This window comes from Octodon degus, unplaced genomic scaffold (assembly GCF_000260255.1).
Source record: "Octodon degus isolate 3935 unplaced genomic scaffold, OctDeg1.0 scaffold00011, whole genome shotgun sequence".
NCBI classification, from domain to species: Eukaryota; Metazoa; Chordata; class Mammalia; order Rodentia; family Octodontidae; genus Octodon; species Octodon degus.
The window spans coordinates 8,408,713-8,423,197 of NW_004524587.1; the positions used below are offsets into that span (position 1 = coordinate 8,408,713).

The following is a 14,485-nucleotide window of genomic DNA, read 5'->3' on the forward strand; positions in this document are numbered from 1 at the left end:
TACTAATAGTATTTGGACAGGATATCATGTCTGCATCTTCTACTGTGAATAACCACTATGAAGACAACAATATGCAATGTATTAATTATTGAAACTGTCCTATTAATCGGTTTTGAAACTGTCTCATTGCTATTTGTTTCTCAATAAAATGTCTTAAAGGCTGTGCTGTCTGTCCCTTCTGTTTCCATTTCTTTCTTCCATCTTTATAAAATATTTCTCTAGTTTAATCAGATACTTTCACTGTATTTGATGTATAGATGTTTTAGTTATAACTGCTGGGATGGATGGTTTAAAGAATCTGGTTTGTGATCAGTTCCTCTCCTCATTGTGTTGCGATGAGCCTTAACAGTGAAGAAACCAGGTGACTGGGTCTAATTTCCTTGTAAACATGACGTTAGTTGGATCTGAGGGTAGATAGATATGTGTGTGGAATGGTAACAGATGTTCCTGATCCAGGATTGCTTATGTAATAAACTGAACTCTGGAGTATGGAAGTGAACTTCCTGAAAAATTTCTTTCTTTTTTTTTTTTTTGCAGAACCCGGGATTGAACTCCGGCCCTTGCACTTGTCAGGCAAGCACTTATTCTACTGAGCTATCTCCCCAGCCTGGAAAATTTCATGTAAGTGAGACGACCACCTGGAATACTTTGAGCACCTCTTGTAATTGTAGAGGCCAAAGGTACCTTGTATTAATCTCATGATGTCTCAATTAATTTAGTATTAAAATATTTATCCAAGTTTTTCTTTTCTTGAGCTATATTGATATATACTTTTTTTTGCAAACTGTATATATTACATATTCAATTTTACCTGCTGAGTAAAGTTACCTAAAATCTTCATTTAGAGGCTGAGCTATTTGCTACTCTAATCTAGAAAGCACATGCTTGATGTGGAAAAGAACCTAAGTACTCATAAAGTGTGTCCCAGACATCATGTTTCCTTGTCTGTGTCTTCTAGTATTTTGTATCATTGAAACTGTTAGTAAAACTTGTTATTGGATAGGAACTCTTATTCGTGTGGGTCTGAGTTAGCAGGCCAACACTTTGTGCTAGCATTTTTTTTTAACTAGTTGTTCTAGGGATTACTATCTGTCTATGGATCTATCTACCTGTTTGTCTGTCTATCTATCTATCTGTCTATCTATCTATCTATCTATCTATCTATCTATCTATCTATTTATCTGACTTTCTATTTAGTTATCTCTATGTATCTATAGTGGTACATGGATTCATGAATACTTCTGTTTGCAAATAATTTGGTTCACAAACAGAAACATTTGGCAAAATTTTGTTTTGGCTTACAAATTCTGTACTGGGTGATGGACATGACCTCAGCCACCTTTCCCACATGAATAGGAAAATGGCCATGTTTTCCAGAATCATGGAATGAATTAAGTTAATGAACCAAAGTACTACTATATTGTCTTAAGTTCCTAGTCTACCTAGAATTAATATTATATCACTTAAGCTTATTCATTCATTCATTCATTCTTTTGGTGCAGGGTCTCACTGTGTAGCTCACACCCATAGTGATCCTCCTGTCTCATCCTCCCCGGCACTGGGATTACAGGTATGCACCACCACTGCTGGTTTCAGTGGCCAGCACGGCATGCCTGGGGTTCTGGGGCTGGGACAGTGTGTGATACCAGGGATCAAATCTGGCTCCTTGGGCTGGCCAAATAACTCAGCAGATTAAAGTGCCTGCTTAGGCAGACACAGCAGTCGGGGTGTAATCCCCGGCGCCGTGCTGGCCCTGCCCCCCAGACATGCTGAGACAGAGATTGAGACTGGGCGTGGTAGTGCATGCCTGTAATCCCAGTGCTTTGGAGGCTGAACACAGGAGTCTGATCTACATAGTGAGACCCTGTAGACCCTGTCCTAAAAATACAAGAAACCCCAAACCAAACCAAAAAACCCCCTGGGTCCTTGTTCTTGCCAGGCAAGCGCTTAGACTGTTGAGCTATCTCCTTGGCTCCTGTATCATGTAATATAAAATGCAATATACTTGCAATAATAGTCACTTCCTTTATTACCTACCATTAACTTATGTGGTATTATTAATGCATCTATCTATCTATCTATCTATCTATCTATCTATCTATCTATCAATCATCTATTCATCTATATACCTTTCTAATCCCATTATATGGTGTTAATATGCTTGTTTATAACAATTGCCTTTTAATTAAATCAAGAAAGTGAAATGAAATATTTTATATTTGGCAACATATTTCAAATTTTCAGTGCTTTTCATTATTTCCTATAGCTTTGAGTTTCTGAGGGTATCATTTTCCTTTAGCTTAAAGCACTTCCTTTAGAATTTCTAATACTGTAGAAATGCTGGCAATAAATGATCTCAGTTTTATTTATCTAGTATTCTCTCTCCAGTTATAGAGAATATTTTTGTTGCTATAGAATTTTGATTTGAAAATATTTTCTTCTAGCCCATTGTACTACCTCAGCCTCCTTTGTGACCCATGAGAAGTCCGTCATAATCAACCTCATTTTCCCGTTGGCTGCTTTCAAGAATTTTTCTTTATCTTTGGCTTTAAGGAGGTGTTACAGACTCTGGCTTGACCTTCTTTCTTGGTTATTAATATATCATGCATCTATCATAGGTGGGGTTGGTATAGTTAACCTTATGTCATCTATAAAAAAACTGAACTTTCCAGAGGTTAACTGATGGCTTCACAGCCATAGATCTATTGGCAAGACTTGGCTATAACTCCCTTTATCCAGCTTAAGGTGGTTTAAGCTTCTTAGAACAGTGAGTTTATGCTTTATCATCAAATATGGGAACATTTCATCTACTCTTCTAACATTTTTCTGGACCACTCTTTCTCTTTTTATTCTTGGACATCAGTATACATCAGTTATATTGCTTGATGTGGCTACCCTGTTTACTGGGATCCTGCTCATTTACCTTGAATTCACTTTGTAGCCCAGCCTGCCCTTGAACTTGCAGTGATCTTCCTGCCTCATGTGTTGGGATTATAGGCATGAACTACTATGCTCAAATTTTCTCTCTCTTTCTCTCTCTCTCTTTTTTTAAAATGGGTATAGGGTTTCACTACACAGAACAGACTCATAGTGATCCTCTTGTTTCAGCCACCCCAACGCTGGGATTATAGGCGTGCGCCACCATGTTTGGTTTCAGTGGTCGTTGGCACAATGCACCTGGAGTTCTGGGGCAGCATGGCATGCCCGGGGATGGCACCTGGGTCCTTGTGCTTGCCAGGCAGGCGCTTAGACTACTGAGCTATCTTCCCAGCCCCTTCTCTCTATTCTTAAACTGAATAATTATATTAATTCTATCTTCAAATTCATTGATTCTTTAATAGTTCATTCTATAAAATTTTCAGTTCAGGTATCGTACTGGTCTATTCTAAGATATTTACTTGTGCTTTAAAAATATAGTTTCCATTTCCTTTATTGGCTTTTCATATTACTCATTCACATTCATCTTGGCCCAATGTTTCATTACAAATTTGAACATAGTTATAATAGATGATTTAATGTCATAGTGTCAGCTAATTCCAAAGTCTTGGTCATCTTTGGGTTACTTTCTATTCATCACTGAACATCAGTTTACCTAAGACAATTGGCTTTGGATTGCACAGTTACTTGTTCTTAGTTGTTTGCCTGCTTGTTTTCCTACAAGACTGGAAAGTCCTCAGTGGCTGAGATGGTTCCCTCCACACTGTGACAGGTGTGCAGTTAACACCAACAGAACAGGGTTCCACCGAAGCCAAGTGTCTTTGATTTTCTGCAGAAAAACCTTCTCGTGCCTCTTTTTCATTGTGAAGCAAGTGACCTATCTGGCTCATCTGTCCTGTCTTTTTCTCAAAGCTTCCTTTAGTTAGTGGCCAAGCACTCCTGCCAAAAGTAAACTCCCATGCTTTCAAAGGGCGGCATGCCTTTTTAAAAAGTAACTTTTCAATGTAAACATCTAGATTCACCACTCGTGATGTTTCAGATAAGACAATGAACTAGGCTGGTCAGGGGGCTGCAGAAAACTCTAACCCACTGACGGAGGACTGCCATCGAGTGTGGCATTTGGTGTGTGAATATGATCCAATAATCACATTTTCAAAGAGGGAGCAGGTGGGGTAGGCAGCTGCAATTACGTGACAATGATATGTCACATTAGTAGAATGTGTTTTATTTTTAGAAATGACATGGGTAAAATGAGTATCATTAACTGCTCATGTTCTATGAAGAAACTGAAGCTGAGAGAGGTTAATGAATAGTCCTAAATTCCAGATAGAGTGGCAAAACTTGGGTCCCATCTCAGTCTACCTGTTGCACAGTTACAGTTGCCTACAATACAGACCTCTCTGTGGAGTTGGAAAAAGCTCTTTGGTCACATCAGTTCCCATTTAGTTCACCAGTCAGTGTTTATTAGGGAAGGAGTCTGGTAGCAAAGACTGAGAAGTGCAGGACACATATGACGACAATATTACCTCCCAGCAGCATCAGTAATAAACTGTCTCTACTTACAATACTACAACTCCAATGGGTGGATATACAAGTTCTAGATTCAGTTGAGTATCCTCTGTGCTCTAATTTGTAGAGATTCTTACTCTTTCAGGAAATAGACCACTTTGAGAGTGTGAGAAAAAGAAAAGCATACACATTCTTTGGCTGTTGATTTTAAGGGGTTTAGTTCATCCTGGGGGATTCTATTAAAGTTCACGTCCTGAACCCAAATTAACAACTGATGACCATAATAGGGTTGGTCATTGATTATCTGGGTTTTTATGCAAACATGGAGTTTCCTAGGATGCAGGAATTCCAGTTCTAACATCAGAAAAGTGGAAGGCAAGTTCTGATGTTGGCCACTCTAGAACTAAATGTTTAAATTCCATTCCAGACCTAGCATCATTTAGAACTCTGACCTGTGCAGCAAAAGCCGATCAAAATGTAGTTGTTTGGGTTCCAGCTCTAGCTCTGGGCGGATTCCCTGACAGCTTAGTTTGAAGATAGTTGGCTCAGGGTTGTTCTTGATGCAGCAGACAATGCTGTCCTCAAAGACTCCAACTGCAGTAGGGTACGCCCAGATATTTAGCCTCTGATGGAAGAATTAAAGGAAACTGCATTTATTCTGACACTCCCAAGGCCTCAGATTTCCCATGAAGTCTTGTCCTAAATCTTCCATGCAAATTTACCTGCTTCTCATTGGGCTTCAGAGTCATGTTGACAGGCTCCAGAAAGTAGGTGCTTGCTTTGACGTCATTCTGGAAGCAAAAGCACACCTCCACCAGCATGGGGGAAATGTTCAGGATTGTCAGGGTCTCCGTGTTGCCTGGAAATAAGGATGACTTGTACCTGGAAGTGAACGGGAATGGGGTTGTTGTAAGGCCTGAATGGCAATGCAAAGGGCAGTGTTTACACTGAAGCAGTAGTGTGGTGGCTGAGAACAAGACTTATAGTTGTGCGGGCTTGCCTCTGAGAATACCACATGTGACTTGGTGAAGTTCTTCAAGGATCCACCCTGGGTCCTTCTCTAAAAACAAATATGTGCATTCTTCTCAGGCCATCTTATTACCTATGGCTTTTGGTATCTTGAAGAAAGATCTCTCTTTGGAGAATCCAAACTATGTAGCCTATTCTCCGTCTTATGTGGCTTCTAGAGAAATCTTCCAAGAATTTAAGACTTGATGTATTTCCAAGACAATGCTTTACCCTACCTTTCTGAAACCTGGTCTTTTCCCAGCTGCTCCAAAGGGAAAAGTGGCATCTGATTCATCTGGGCATTTAACTTGGGACTCAAGGACCCATTGTCCAGGTTTGTAGTTTGGGGCTGACGCAGTGGCTATGTAAGCTATGTCTCTATAAAAACTCTACTTGGACAACTCATAAGCCCAACTCAGGAGTCTAAAGTGTGCTTTGAAATAACAGAACACTTACTTGTCTCTTGATTTTCCACAAAGCAGAGGCCCGAAGTAAAACCTCTCCATGCTCATAATATACTTCTTAAAGATGACCTCATTTGCTGTCATGTCTTGCTTCTGCTGAGGAAACACCACTCTGAACAGAGAGGAGGAAGAGGTAAGAGGAGGCTGACAGATGGGAAGTTCAATGCCACCATGTAGTATGTACATGAACTCAGCACTCCTGTTCTGCAGTAGCCCCAGGAGTCTGAAGACACAGAGACTCTTAATTTGAGGACCTCTGTCTAGTGAAGCTTTATTCCAAACCTATGAAGAGACACTATGGCTTGAATTTGAGAAACAGACTCCCAGGGTGTCCTACACAACAAGGAATGAGTTTGATGTTTTGTTCTAGTGTGCCCAGCTAGAAAAATTTCCAATAATCACTACAGAAAATGAGTTCTGGTGGATATTCAGTAGTTTCTGAGTTCCTTGGTACTATGAGGTCCTTTGGTGAGAATGGCAAAAAAACTCTCAGTGGACAGTGAACATACTATAAAAAGACCCTTCCTCCAGTACTTACTGAGTGAAGCACCTGTATGTGGTGCATGAACTGAACTGCCTGGTGGTGCTAGGAGTTCAGGAAAAAAAGCCACCCATGGAGATTCACACATTTATTCATGTTAAAGAGTAAAGTCCTGGAGTAAATATGAAACTTGTTTAAATCTGCTAAATAATTAAATTAGCATGCTAACTTGCTGGAGGAAGACTTTTTTCCTTCCTTTCTATACTTCTAATTTGATCTATCTTAGAATGGGAACACCTGATGTAATCATGTCATCCCTGTACCTCTTAGTCAATGTCCAAAACTGTGAAGCTTTGTGCAACAGGCACGTCTGGGATGCTGTCTAAGTTCCATGTTATTGTAATTGTTGGTGTTACTTTTATTAGAGACAGGGTTTTGCTATGAAGCCTAGACTGGCCTCAAGCTTGTGATTCTCCTGCGCCAGCTGCTGGGATGATGGGTATGTGCCACCGTGCTGGGTGCCATGTTATTCAGGAAGACTTTGTTCAATGTACCACACAGGAAAGCCAAACTGTACCTGTTGACCTTTCTTTGTAAAATAAAATACACTTACTTTGGGTCTTGACAAATGCATGGGTAAGTGCAGACGCCTTGGCAATAAAGCTGGTATTGGCGGCGAGTTCCAAGGATTTCGAAGTTGAAAGTCTGGTTAAAGTTCCCAACATGGTTAGAGGAGAAGTGGATGCGCAGCGTCACCTCTCCATTGGCTGGCACGATCCACCGGAAGTAATTCAGCCTGAAATGACCACACAGGATTTTAAAGGGACTGCACTTCCTTCCAACAAGAGAAGACAGGACTGCTGTCAGGGAGTGCCCCATCCTTCTGGGGTTGGATGTAGTGGGCCTTCCTGTTCCCTTTGGTGCTGTGACAGTGCTACCCCTAACTTGGGGCTTCAGTGTCTGTCCCTGCGGTGACCAGAGGCCTACCTGACAAACTTCTCCTGGGAGGGCTGCCCACTGAATTTGTTCTGGTCTATATCTGGCAGGGCAGCAGCGGTTCCAGCAGGTCCCCCTGAAGCAGCTTTCTTGCCCTGAGCTGGGCGACGTTTGTCCTTCTGAGTGTCCCGGACTTGTTCAGGTTTTTCTTTCAGTTTCTGTTTGCTTGCTTTAGACGAGATAGCCTGTTCCTCCTGGCCATTAATTAAAAAAAAAAGCACAAAATCTTATGTACTTCTCTGATATCTGTGTTAACAAGGACAGAGGTGCTTACAGCTCACCAGAAGTCTGGGGTAATGGAGCTGCAGGCGCTGGACTTGGGTGCATGGCAAGATGCAGCCTCACGTGTCAGTGACAAGACTTGGGTTTTCCTTGGCACCTTACTGAGGAGACTGAAGCCCTAGTACAAACCGGAAGTTGGCTGGGAGTGGTAGGACAGGGATCTCAGCTCTTCGCAGCATCCCAGCCCACAGTCCACACTACAATGCTTCTATTTGTCCCAGGAGTGTCTGTTTAGAACTATTTTTTGTTATTACATTTTAGTATCCTTTTAGGGGGTCATGGCACTGAAGGTGAAACCCAGAGTTTAGTGTCTTGCTAGATCTCTCCAGCCTCTCTTAGTAATGTTGATTTCTTGGAGAAACCAGCGTCACATTCTTACACAGATCCACACTTTTTGCCACAGTCTGAATTTTACTGACTGTTCTCACAGTGTCATTTAACTTCCTCCCTTCCTCCCTGTATTTCCTATAAATTGAGAATTAGGCTTAGAAGCTTGATTTGATTCATAGGTGATGCCATGTACTTCATATGCCAACCCAAGAGGCAAACGATGCCCAGGTGACCCATGCTTACGTTACAAGGCACATCTGCCTGGCTAGACCTGTGCACGGTAAACTACATCCTTCCCTCTGCATCTAGCCAGTTACCCTGGGGCAGGTGCTCCGGCGGCTGGTGTGAGTGCTTTGCTCCCTAACAGTCTCCACCTTCTGCTCTTCGTACCCACTGATGGAGGAGCCTTTGTTGGTTACTTCACTGGGGATAACAAAACAGAGATTTTCTAATTCTACCATGAGTTCTATGACTTTAAATCGCCATGCTCCTACAGTGAGGAGCTCTCCTTTGGCAACTGTAGCATGAGCGCGCCTCCTAAAATGGTATGTTAAAAGTTGCTTAACTTTTTCCTTTATGTGGCTAATTTTCAGAATAAGGGATTGGTACAATAGTTACCTTTGATGATGGTGATCTTTTTTTTTTTTTTTTTTTTTTTTTACTTTGTCTTTTCAACTTGAAATTTTACTGTGGAAGCTCTGCTTGGCTGAGGATACCCAAGGCTGCTACTGCCCTTGAAGCTGGCTTTCTGCTCACTTGTACATTAAAGTTGGGGTCAGCTCTGTCGTAGCTCCGTGATGTAGGCAGGGTCTACAGGTGGTTGTATTTATTTCCTTTGTACAGGTGCATGGTTTGGAGGAGGGTGTGTGTGGCCACCATTCTTCCCAGGGGATAAAAGGCCCTGCTGTAATTTTAATATGCATGCCATCTGGATATTATTGCTTAAGGCTACCTCTTCGTGATTTATTCTATCAATTGTATGTACATTTTCTTTTGCTTTTACATGATTTTATTCTGATTAGTTACTTCTATTTTTAATCTGACCTGAATTTATTTTATTGTATCATCAGGCAAGAAGATGAAAACTGACTTTACCCAAAGTATCTAATCTTCACATTATAATTTCTTTAATAATCTATCCTTCCCCTGGTGGCAAGTGTTTCCTTAACTCATGTCTTTTGATTCTTGTGTTCTATGTACTGTGTGAGTCATAGCTTCACAGAATTTTCAAATACATTTTTTTAGTACCAAGCATTAAAAGAGTGAGTTTGGCTGATTTTTCTTACAATGGAGCTCCAGAGCAATGTGACAAGTTTCCTAGGTCTCCCCTGGGGATGGCAACAAATTGGAAAGGGAGAAGCCTTCATGTTCAGCAGCAGCCCCTTGGGAAGTAGCAAGGTCAGATGTGGGGAAGGCCCAGCAGGGGGGGCTCATGCAGGTCCTCACAGCTGACTCAGCATTGCCGTGCTGGGAGGGACCATCTTTCCCTGCTCTCTGGGGTCCTGTCAAGGCCAGGAGAAGTGGCTGCACACTCTTTACCTTGGTTGACAGGGTGGCATTGGAGACATCTGATTCTGCTTCCATTTCTTTTTTGTCGTCCAGCAGGGAAAGGTCTTCAGATGCTGGGATCACAAACACGAAGTGTTTGAGAACTCCCATGGGGACTAAGGATAGCCGCTTCTCAGGGTATGAGACGATGGAGAACAAGGCAGGAGGTGGGACAGGTGGGCCAGAGGACCCCAGACCCAAGATATCCAGGATCTAAAGCAAAGACTCAAGTTAATATCCTGTGCAGAGGCTCTGGTGAGCCCTCACTGCTCCTGAGTGCGCAAGGGAGACATACGATTCCTTCCTTCATTGTTCTTTGGGAAACTCTTGTCAGGACTATGTTTCAGGGAAAGGATTATAGACCCTTAACCCAGCTCTGCAGGGCCTTGTAGACCTTGCACCCTAGACAGGCTCGAACTTGTGATCCTCCTTCCTGGACCTCCCAGAGTGCTGGGAGTATGCGTATATGCCATCATACTTGGCTTCAATCTGTTTAATTTAAACAGACCAGCCTTTAAGATTCTGATATCTAAAGTATAGAGTTTTTCCATTTGTTTTCAGATTCCATATAAATTTTTCTTTAAATGCTCTTTTAAAGGCAAAAGAAAGTTAATATGTGAGGAGGTCAAATATGGCAAAGAAAAGACAATGCAAAAGTTCTGGAAATAGGCAGAGGATGGGAATGAAGTGAGAAGTCAAAAAGCAACTCAAGGGAGAAAATGTACCCTGCAGCATTCTCCCATTCTGCTCTGATACAAAATGTGGGTGCTGTCTCCAGAGCAGATGGATTGAAAATTTAGTAGCAACTTCCTTACAGATTGCAAAATTTCTCAAAATAAGCATGATTTGCTATGTTGACCGTTGCCGTCACACCAGTCAGTGTGCAAGCCCACCTGAATGCCCATTCTGTGGACCGAGAAAGGCCTGCTGGGACAGCAATTTACCACCTTTCTGTGCTCCTGTGTTTCTCATTCTTTGGGCCAGGAAGGTAAATCACTACTGGAATAGATGAATCTGTTGTTTGATCCCAAAGCACACCTGCCCTGCCATCCCATAGCCCCAGTGGTGTCCGTACTGGGATCAAAGAACAGATGAGGTTAGTTGACTGATTGACTAGTTTATTGACTGGTGCTAAGGATCGAACACAGGCATGCTAGGCAAGCACTCTACCACTGAGCTTCATCCCCGCCCCTAAACAGACTAATTTAGAACGGCGGAAGTCTCTGTGGATTTTCTTTTGCCAAGCAATAAGAGGTCCCTTTGGCCATTAGTGTCTTACATTCATGGAACTATCAGAGGTCAAACACGTGGAGGGGAGGTAGGCATCCAGTAGGGGGATGCTTTCCTAGCATGGTAGCACAGTACCTGTGGCCTCCCTGGCTGCGCCTGCACCTTGGAGAAGAGCACATACCTGATCTACTTTGGGAAGCTTCTCGCTCTTCAGGGCCTGCTTCCAGCTGGAGCCTTCATAGTCTGGAGTCTGGATGCTCACGAAGGGTACCCCCATCTCCTTCTTCCCCTCGTGCTCCTCCTCTGCGTCCCCCTCTGGCTCGAGCCGCTCCTCCATGGCCCGTAGCTTCTCCATGCGCTCCCTCTCGGCCTTCTCCTTCTCCAGGCGCTCCTTCTCCGCCCGCTCCTTCTCCAGGCGCTCCCTCTCCCGGTCCTTTCGGCCCCGACGCCCACCACCGCCACCACCACCACCACCACCGCCGCCCCCGCCCCCGCCACCACCTGAGGGAACCTGGCGCTGGTCCTCTGACTCATGAGACACCTCCTCCAGGCCCAGGTGAGGCAACTGAATGCCCAGCTTCCGGTCCCAGTAGGTGAGGATGCTCTGGATGTCCCTCAGCGTTATCTCATAGGCCTTGAACTTCTGGGCCAGTTCCTTCTCCGCGGTGTCTTTTGGAAGCTCCCCATCACTGTCCTCTTGCTCTTGGGGAAGCGGAACCCCAGGAGCCCCAGGTATGCTGCTCTCAGCCATGTGTTTCTTTTTCTTGTTTGCTTCTTCCTTCTCAGGTGTTGGCTGCTCCCTAACAGAAATTTTCCTTTCTAGTGAGTCTGTTTTGGCCTCGGATTTGGTGGATGTACGACCCTAGAGGTAAAAATATGTAAACTAGGCTTAATACAGTTTATCAAGGTGAGCACATTGTGGAAGGAACAGCGAGGGGATGCTTTGTTTCCTAAGAAGGCCTCGTAGGAGTCAGGCCCCTTTCATCATGCCAAGGTTCACCCTAAGAGTTACATGCTGGGAGCTTTCATGTCTGTCCCATGGTTGTCCCCTGTCATAGATCTGGCTGGGCCCTGGCCTTGTGTGTAGTGACCTTCATGTGCTCTCCTGGCCTAGAGCTGCTATTATTGAGTGATCAGTGAGAAAAGGCCAGCACACTGGAGCTTTCTGTATCTGCTTTCAGGTGCCTGGAACAGACCACAGGCTGCAGCAGTTCAGTCCAACTTGCCTTGCTCTGTGACCCTGGGCAAGGGCTGGGCCTCTCTGTGCCCCATCTGTATAATATTAGCATTTATTTATTTTGTATTTCAGGGAAGGGTCTACGGGGTGTTCAGGGTCTCACGACTAGATTGGACTTGTAGTGATCCGCCTGTTGACAGCCTCCCAAGCGCTGGGATTACAGGCGCGCGCCACCATGCCTAGTCTCAATCGCTGTCTCAGCACACCCTGGGGGTGAGGCTGGCATGGCAGGCCCGGGGATTGAAGCCCTGGCCCCTGCGCCTGCATGCAGGCACTTTAATCCACTGAGCTATTTGGCCAACCAATATTAGTATTAATAACTCCACTAGAGGACTGTTGAAGAATGAATGTGTAACTATATATAAACCTTAGGCTGATGCTTGCCATGGAGTTCTATTGGTGTGAAGTTACGAAAATCACAGTGTTTTTATATGTAACGGGTACTGTTGGAAGCAAATGGGATTTTAGAATCTGGCTACACGCCAGGCTATAAAAATTGCATTTATTCCATGAAGTGTGTGTATAGCAACCAACTCTGTTCTGTTTTGGACTGCCATTCCAAACTTGTTTGTGTGCTCTGAGTTTTGTCCTCCCCTCCATGAATTTCTCCAGTAGGCGCCACTACTTTTTGGGTCATTCTGCGGTGACATCAAGTCCAGCGCAGTCCTCTGCTCATGACCCGCAGTGCTGCCAGTGCCTCCTTGGAGCTGCAGCTCTTCTCCCCTCTAAGCTCAGGCCTGCTGCAGGCTTGGAGGACAGGAGGACAGAAGGCCGGGCTGGCTTTTGCTCATTTCCTTGCCCTCCTACCCCATCTGGAGCGCAGCCTGGAGAGGCAGCAACACGGCCGCTCGGGCTGGGCGGTTTCAGGGAGGAAGAGCTCTAGCACCTTCTTTGGCTCTCCTGGGGCGGGAGGGACTTGGCTCCCACTGCCTGGTTGTGGGCTGGAGACCCACTGCCCAGACACTGGGGTGGGCACAGGAGGTGGCACCCAGGGAAGGCAGGCCGTGTACTTGGAAGGTTTTTGGAGTTCAGCATAGTGCAGCCGGGAGCTGGCAACAAATACTAACAATAAGGAAGGATCTGCTAACATAATTAATGAAGTTGAATGGGAGCAGAAAGGAAATACATATAATATTATCCTAAGAGGTGGACTGGAGTATTTATGCAAATCAATCACAGGTGAGGCCATGTAGAGGGGCTCAGCAAATCACACAGAGTCCTCCACAAAGGTTCAACATGGCACAGAACATGTTCTGCGAAGACGATATTCTAAAATCAGAAAGAACAAAGCTAATGAACCCATGCCTTTGGAAATCAGAAAACATACTTCGAAATGATTCATGGGTTACAGAAGCACCTACCAAGGATAACACATAGAATAAAAATACATAGAATTGAACAGCAAAGAAAACACTGAATATCAACAACTGAGGGATATATTTAGTGTTTGGAAGTTTATATATCTTTACATGTTTTATAACTTTTAATAAATTGGAAAATAAAAATGGTTGAACAGTAACAAGAAAAGCGTCTACTACAGTAAGTTAGGACAAGAACTGAAGAATAATAAAGGAGAAAGGAGCAAATTACAAAAAGACAGGAACAGAGACTAATTGGATAGAAAACGAACAGTGGAGATATGTAATTCAAAGAGAGATGTTTTATCTTTGGAAAGCAACAAAATGACAAACTTCTGGGAAGATTTATCAAGAAAAATATGAGAAAAGGGCACAAATAACATGTGAGATGATACGGAGACAATAATTGTAGATATAGAAAAAGTCAAAAAGATAATAAGACCCTGAATTACTTTATTCTCATAAATTTGAAAATATCCTACATGGCTACATTTTAAGAAAACCATGAATGACCAAGAATATAGAAACTAACCTTATTCTTTTTCAAGAAAAAGTTCAAAGAAAATCCAAAAAAGCATTTTCTGCTTAACTAAATTGATTCAATAATGTAACATACATTGCCATATAATTTGATTGGAGAAGAAAAACAAATCAGGTCATGCAAGTTAGTATTCACAAATAAGAAATCTTCACAATTTTTAAAAGTCACATGTTTGTTTGAAGGCACTGGAAAGCCATGAAGACAGTAATGAGGCTAAGGTTTGGGAAAGGAGGGCAAGAAAGAAGGCGCAGTACTGGGGGCTGCTTTTCCTTCAGGGGCATTTGCAGCTGCAAGTATGGTTGAGAAGTTGGACAAAGCTTCTGATAGACTAACAGGGGCGGGGCTCACAGATTAGCCTCCTGGTCAGCCAAGGAAAAGAAATCTTTGGTAGGGGCCGGGTAGATGGCTCAGTGGAATGAGCACTTCCCTGGCAAGTGCAAGGGCCTGAGTTCAATACCCAGTTCTGAAAAAAAAAAAAAAAAAAAAAAAAAAAAAAAAAAAAAAGAAAGAAAAGAAAAGAAATCTTTGGTAGATCCTAGGGACCTTTGGGTTAGGTAAGGCTCA

At 43.3% G+C, this 14,485-nt stretch overlaps 1 protein-coding gene across 1 annotated transcript in view; it reads right to left on the bottom strand.

Moving 5' to 3' along the window:
• Nucleotides 1-14,485, bottom strand: part of Hydin (HYDIN, axonemal central pair apparatus protein) — a 433,520-nt gene that overhangs the window by 108,424 nt on the left and 310,611 nt on the right. Inside the window, exons 47-53 of the mRNA XM_023709202.1 lie at nt 10,967-11,647; nt 9,547-9,768; nt 7,387-7,589; nt 7,013-7,195; nt 5,911-6,030; nt 5,169-5,328; nt 4,899-5,071 (exon numbers count right to left, since the gene is read on the bottom strand). Of these exons, the coding sequence (XP_023564970.1) occupies nt 4,899-5,071; nt 5,169-5,328; nt 5,911-6,030; nt 7,013-7,195; nt 7,387-7,589; nt 9,547-9,768; nt 10,967-11,647 (1,742 nt within the window). The remainder of the gene's footprint in view (nt 1-4,898; nt 5,072-5,168; nt 5,329-5,910; nt 6,031-7,012; nt 7,196-7,386; nt 7,590-9,546; nt 9,769-10,966; nt 11,648-14,485) is intronic.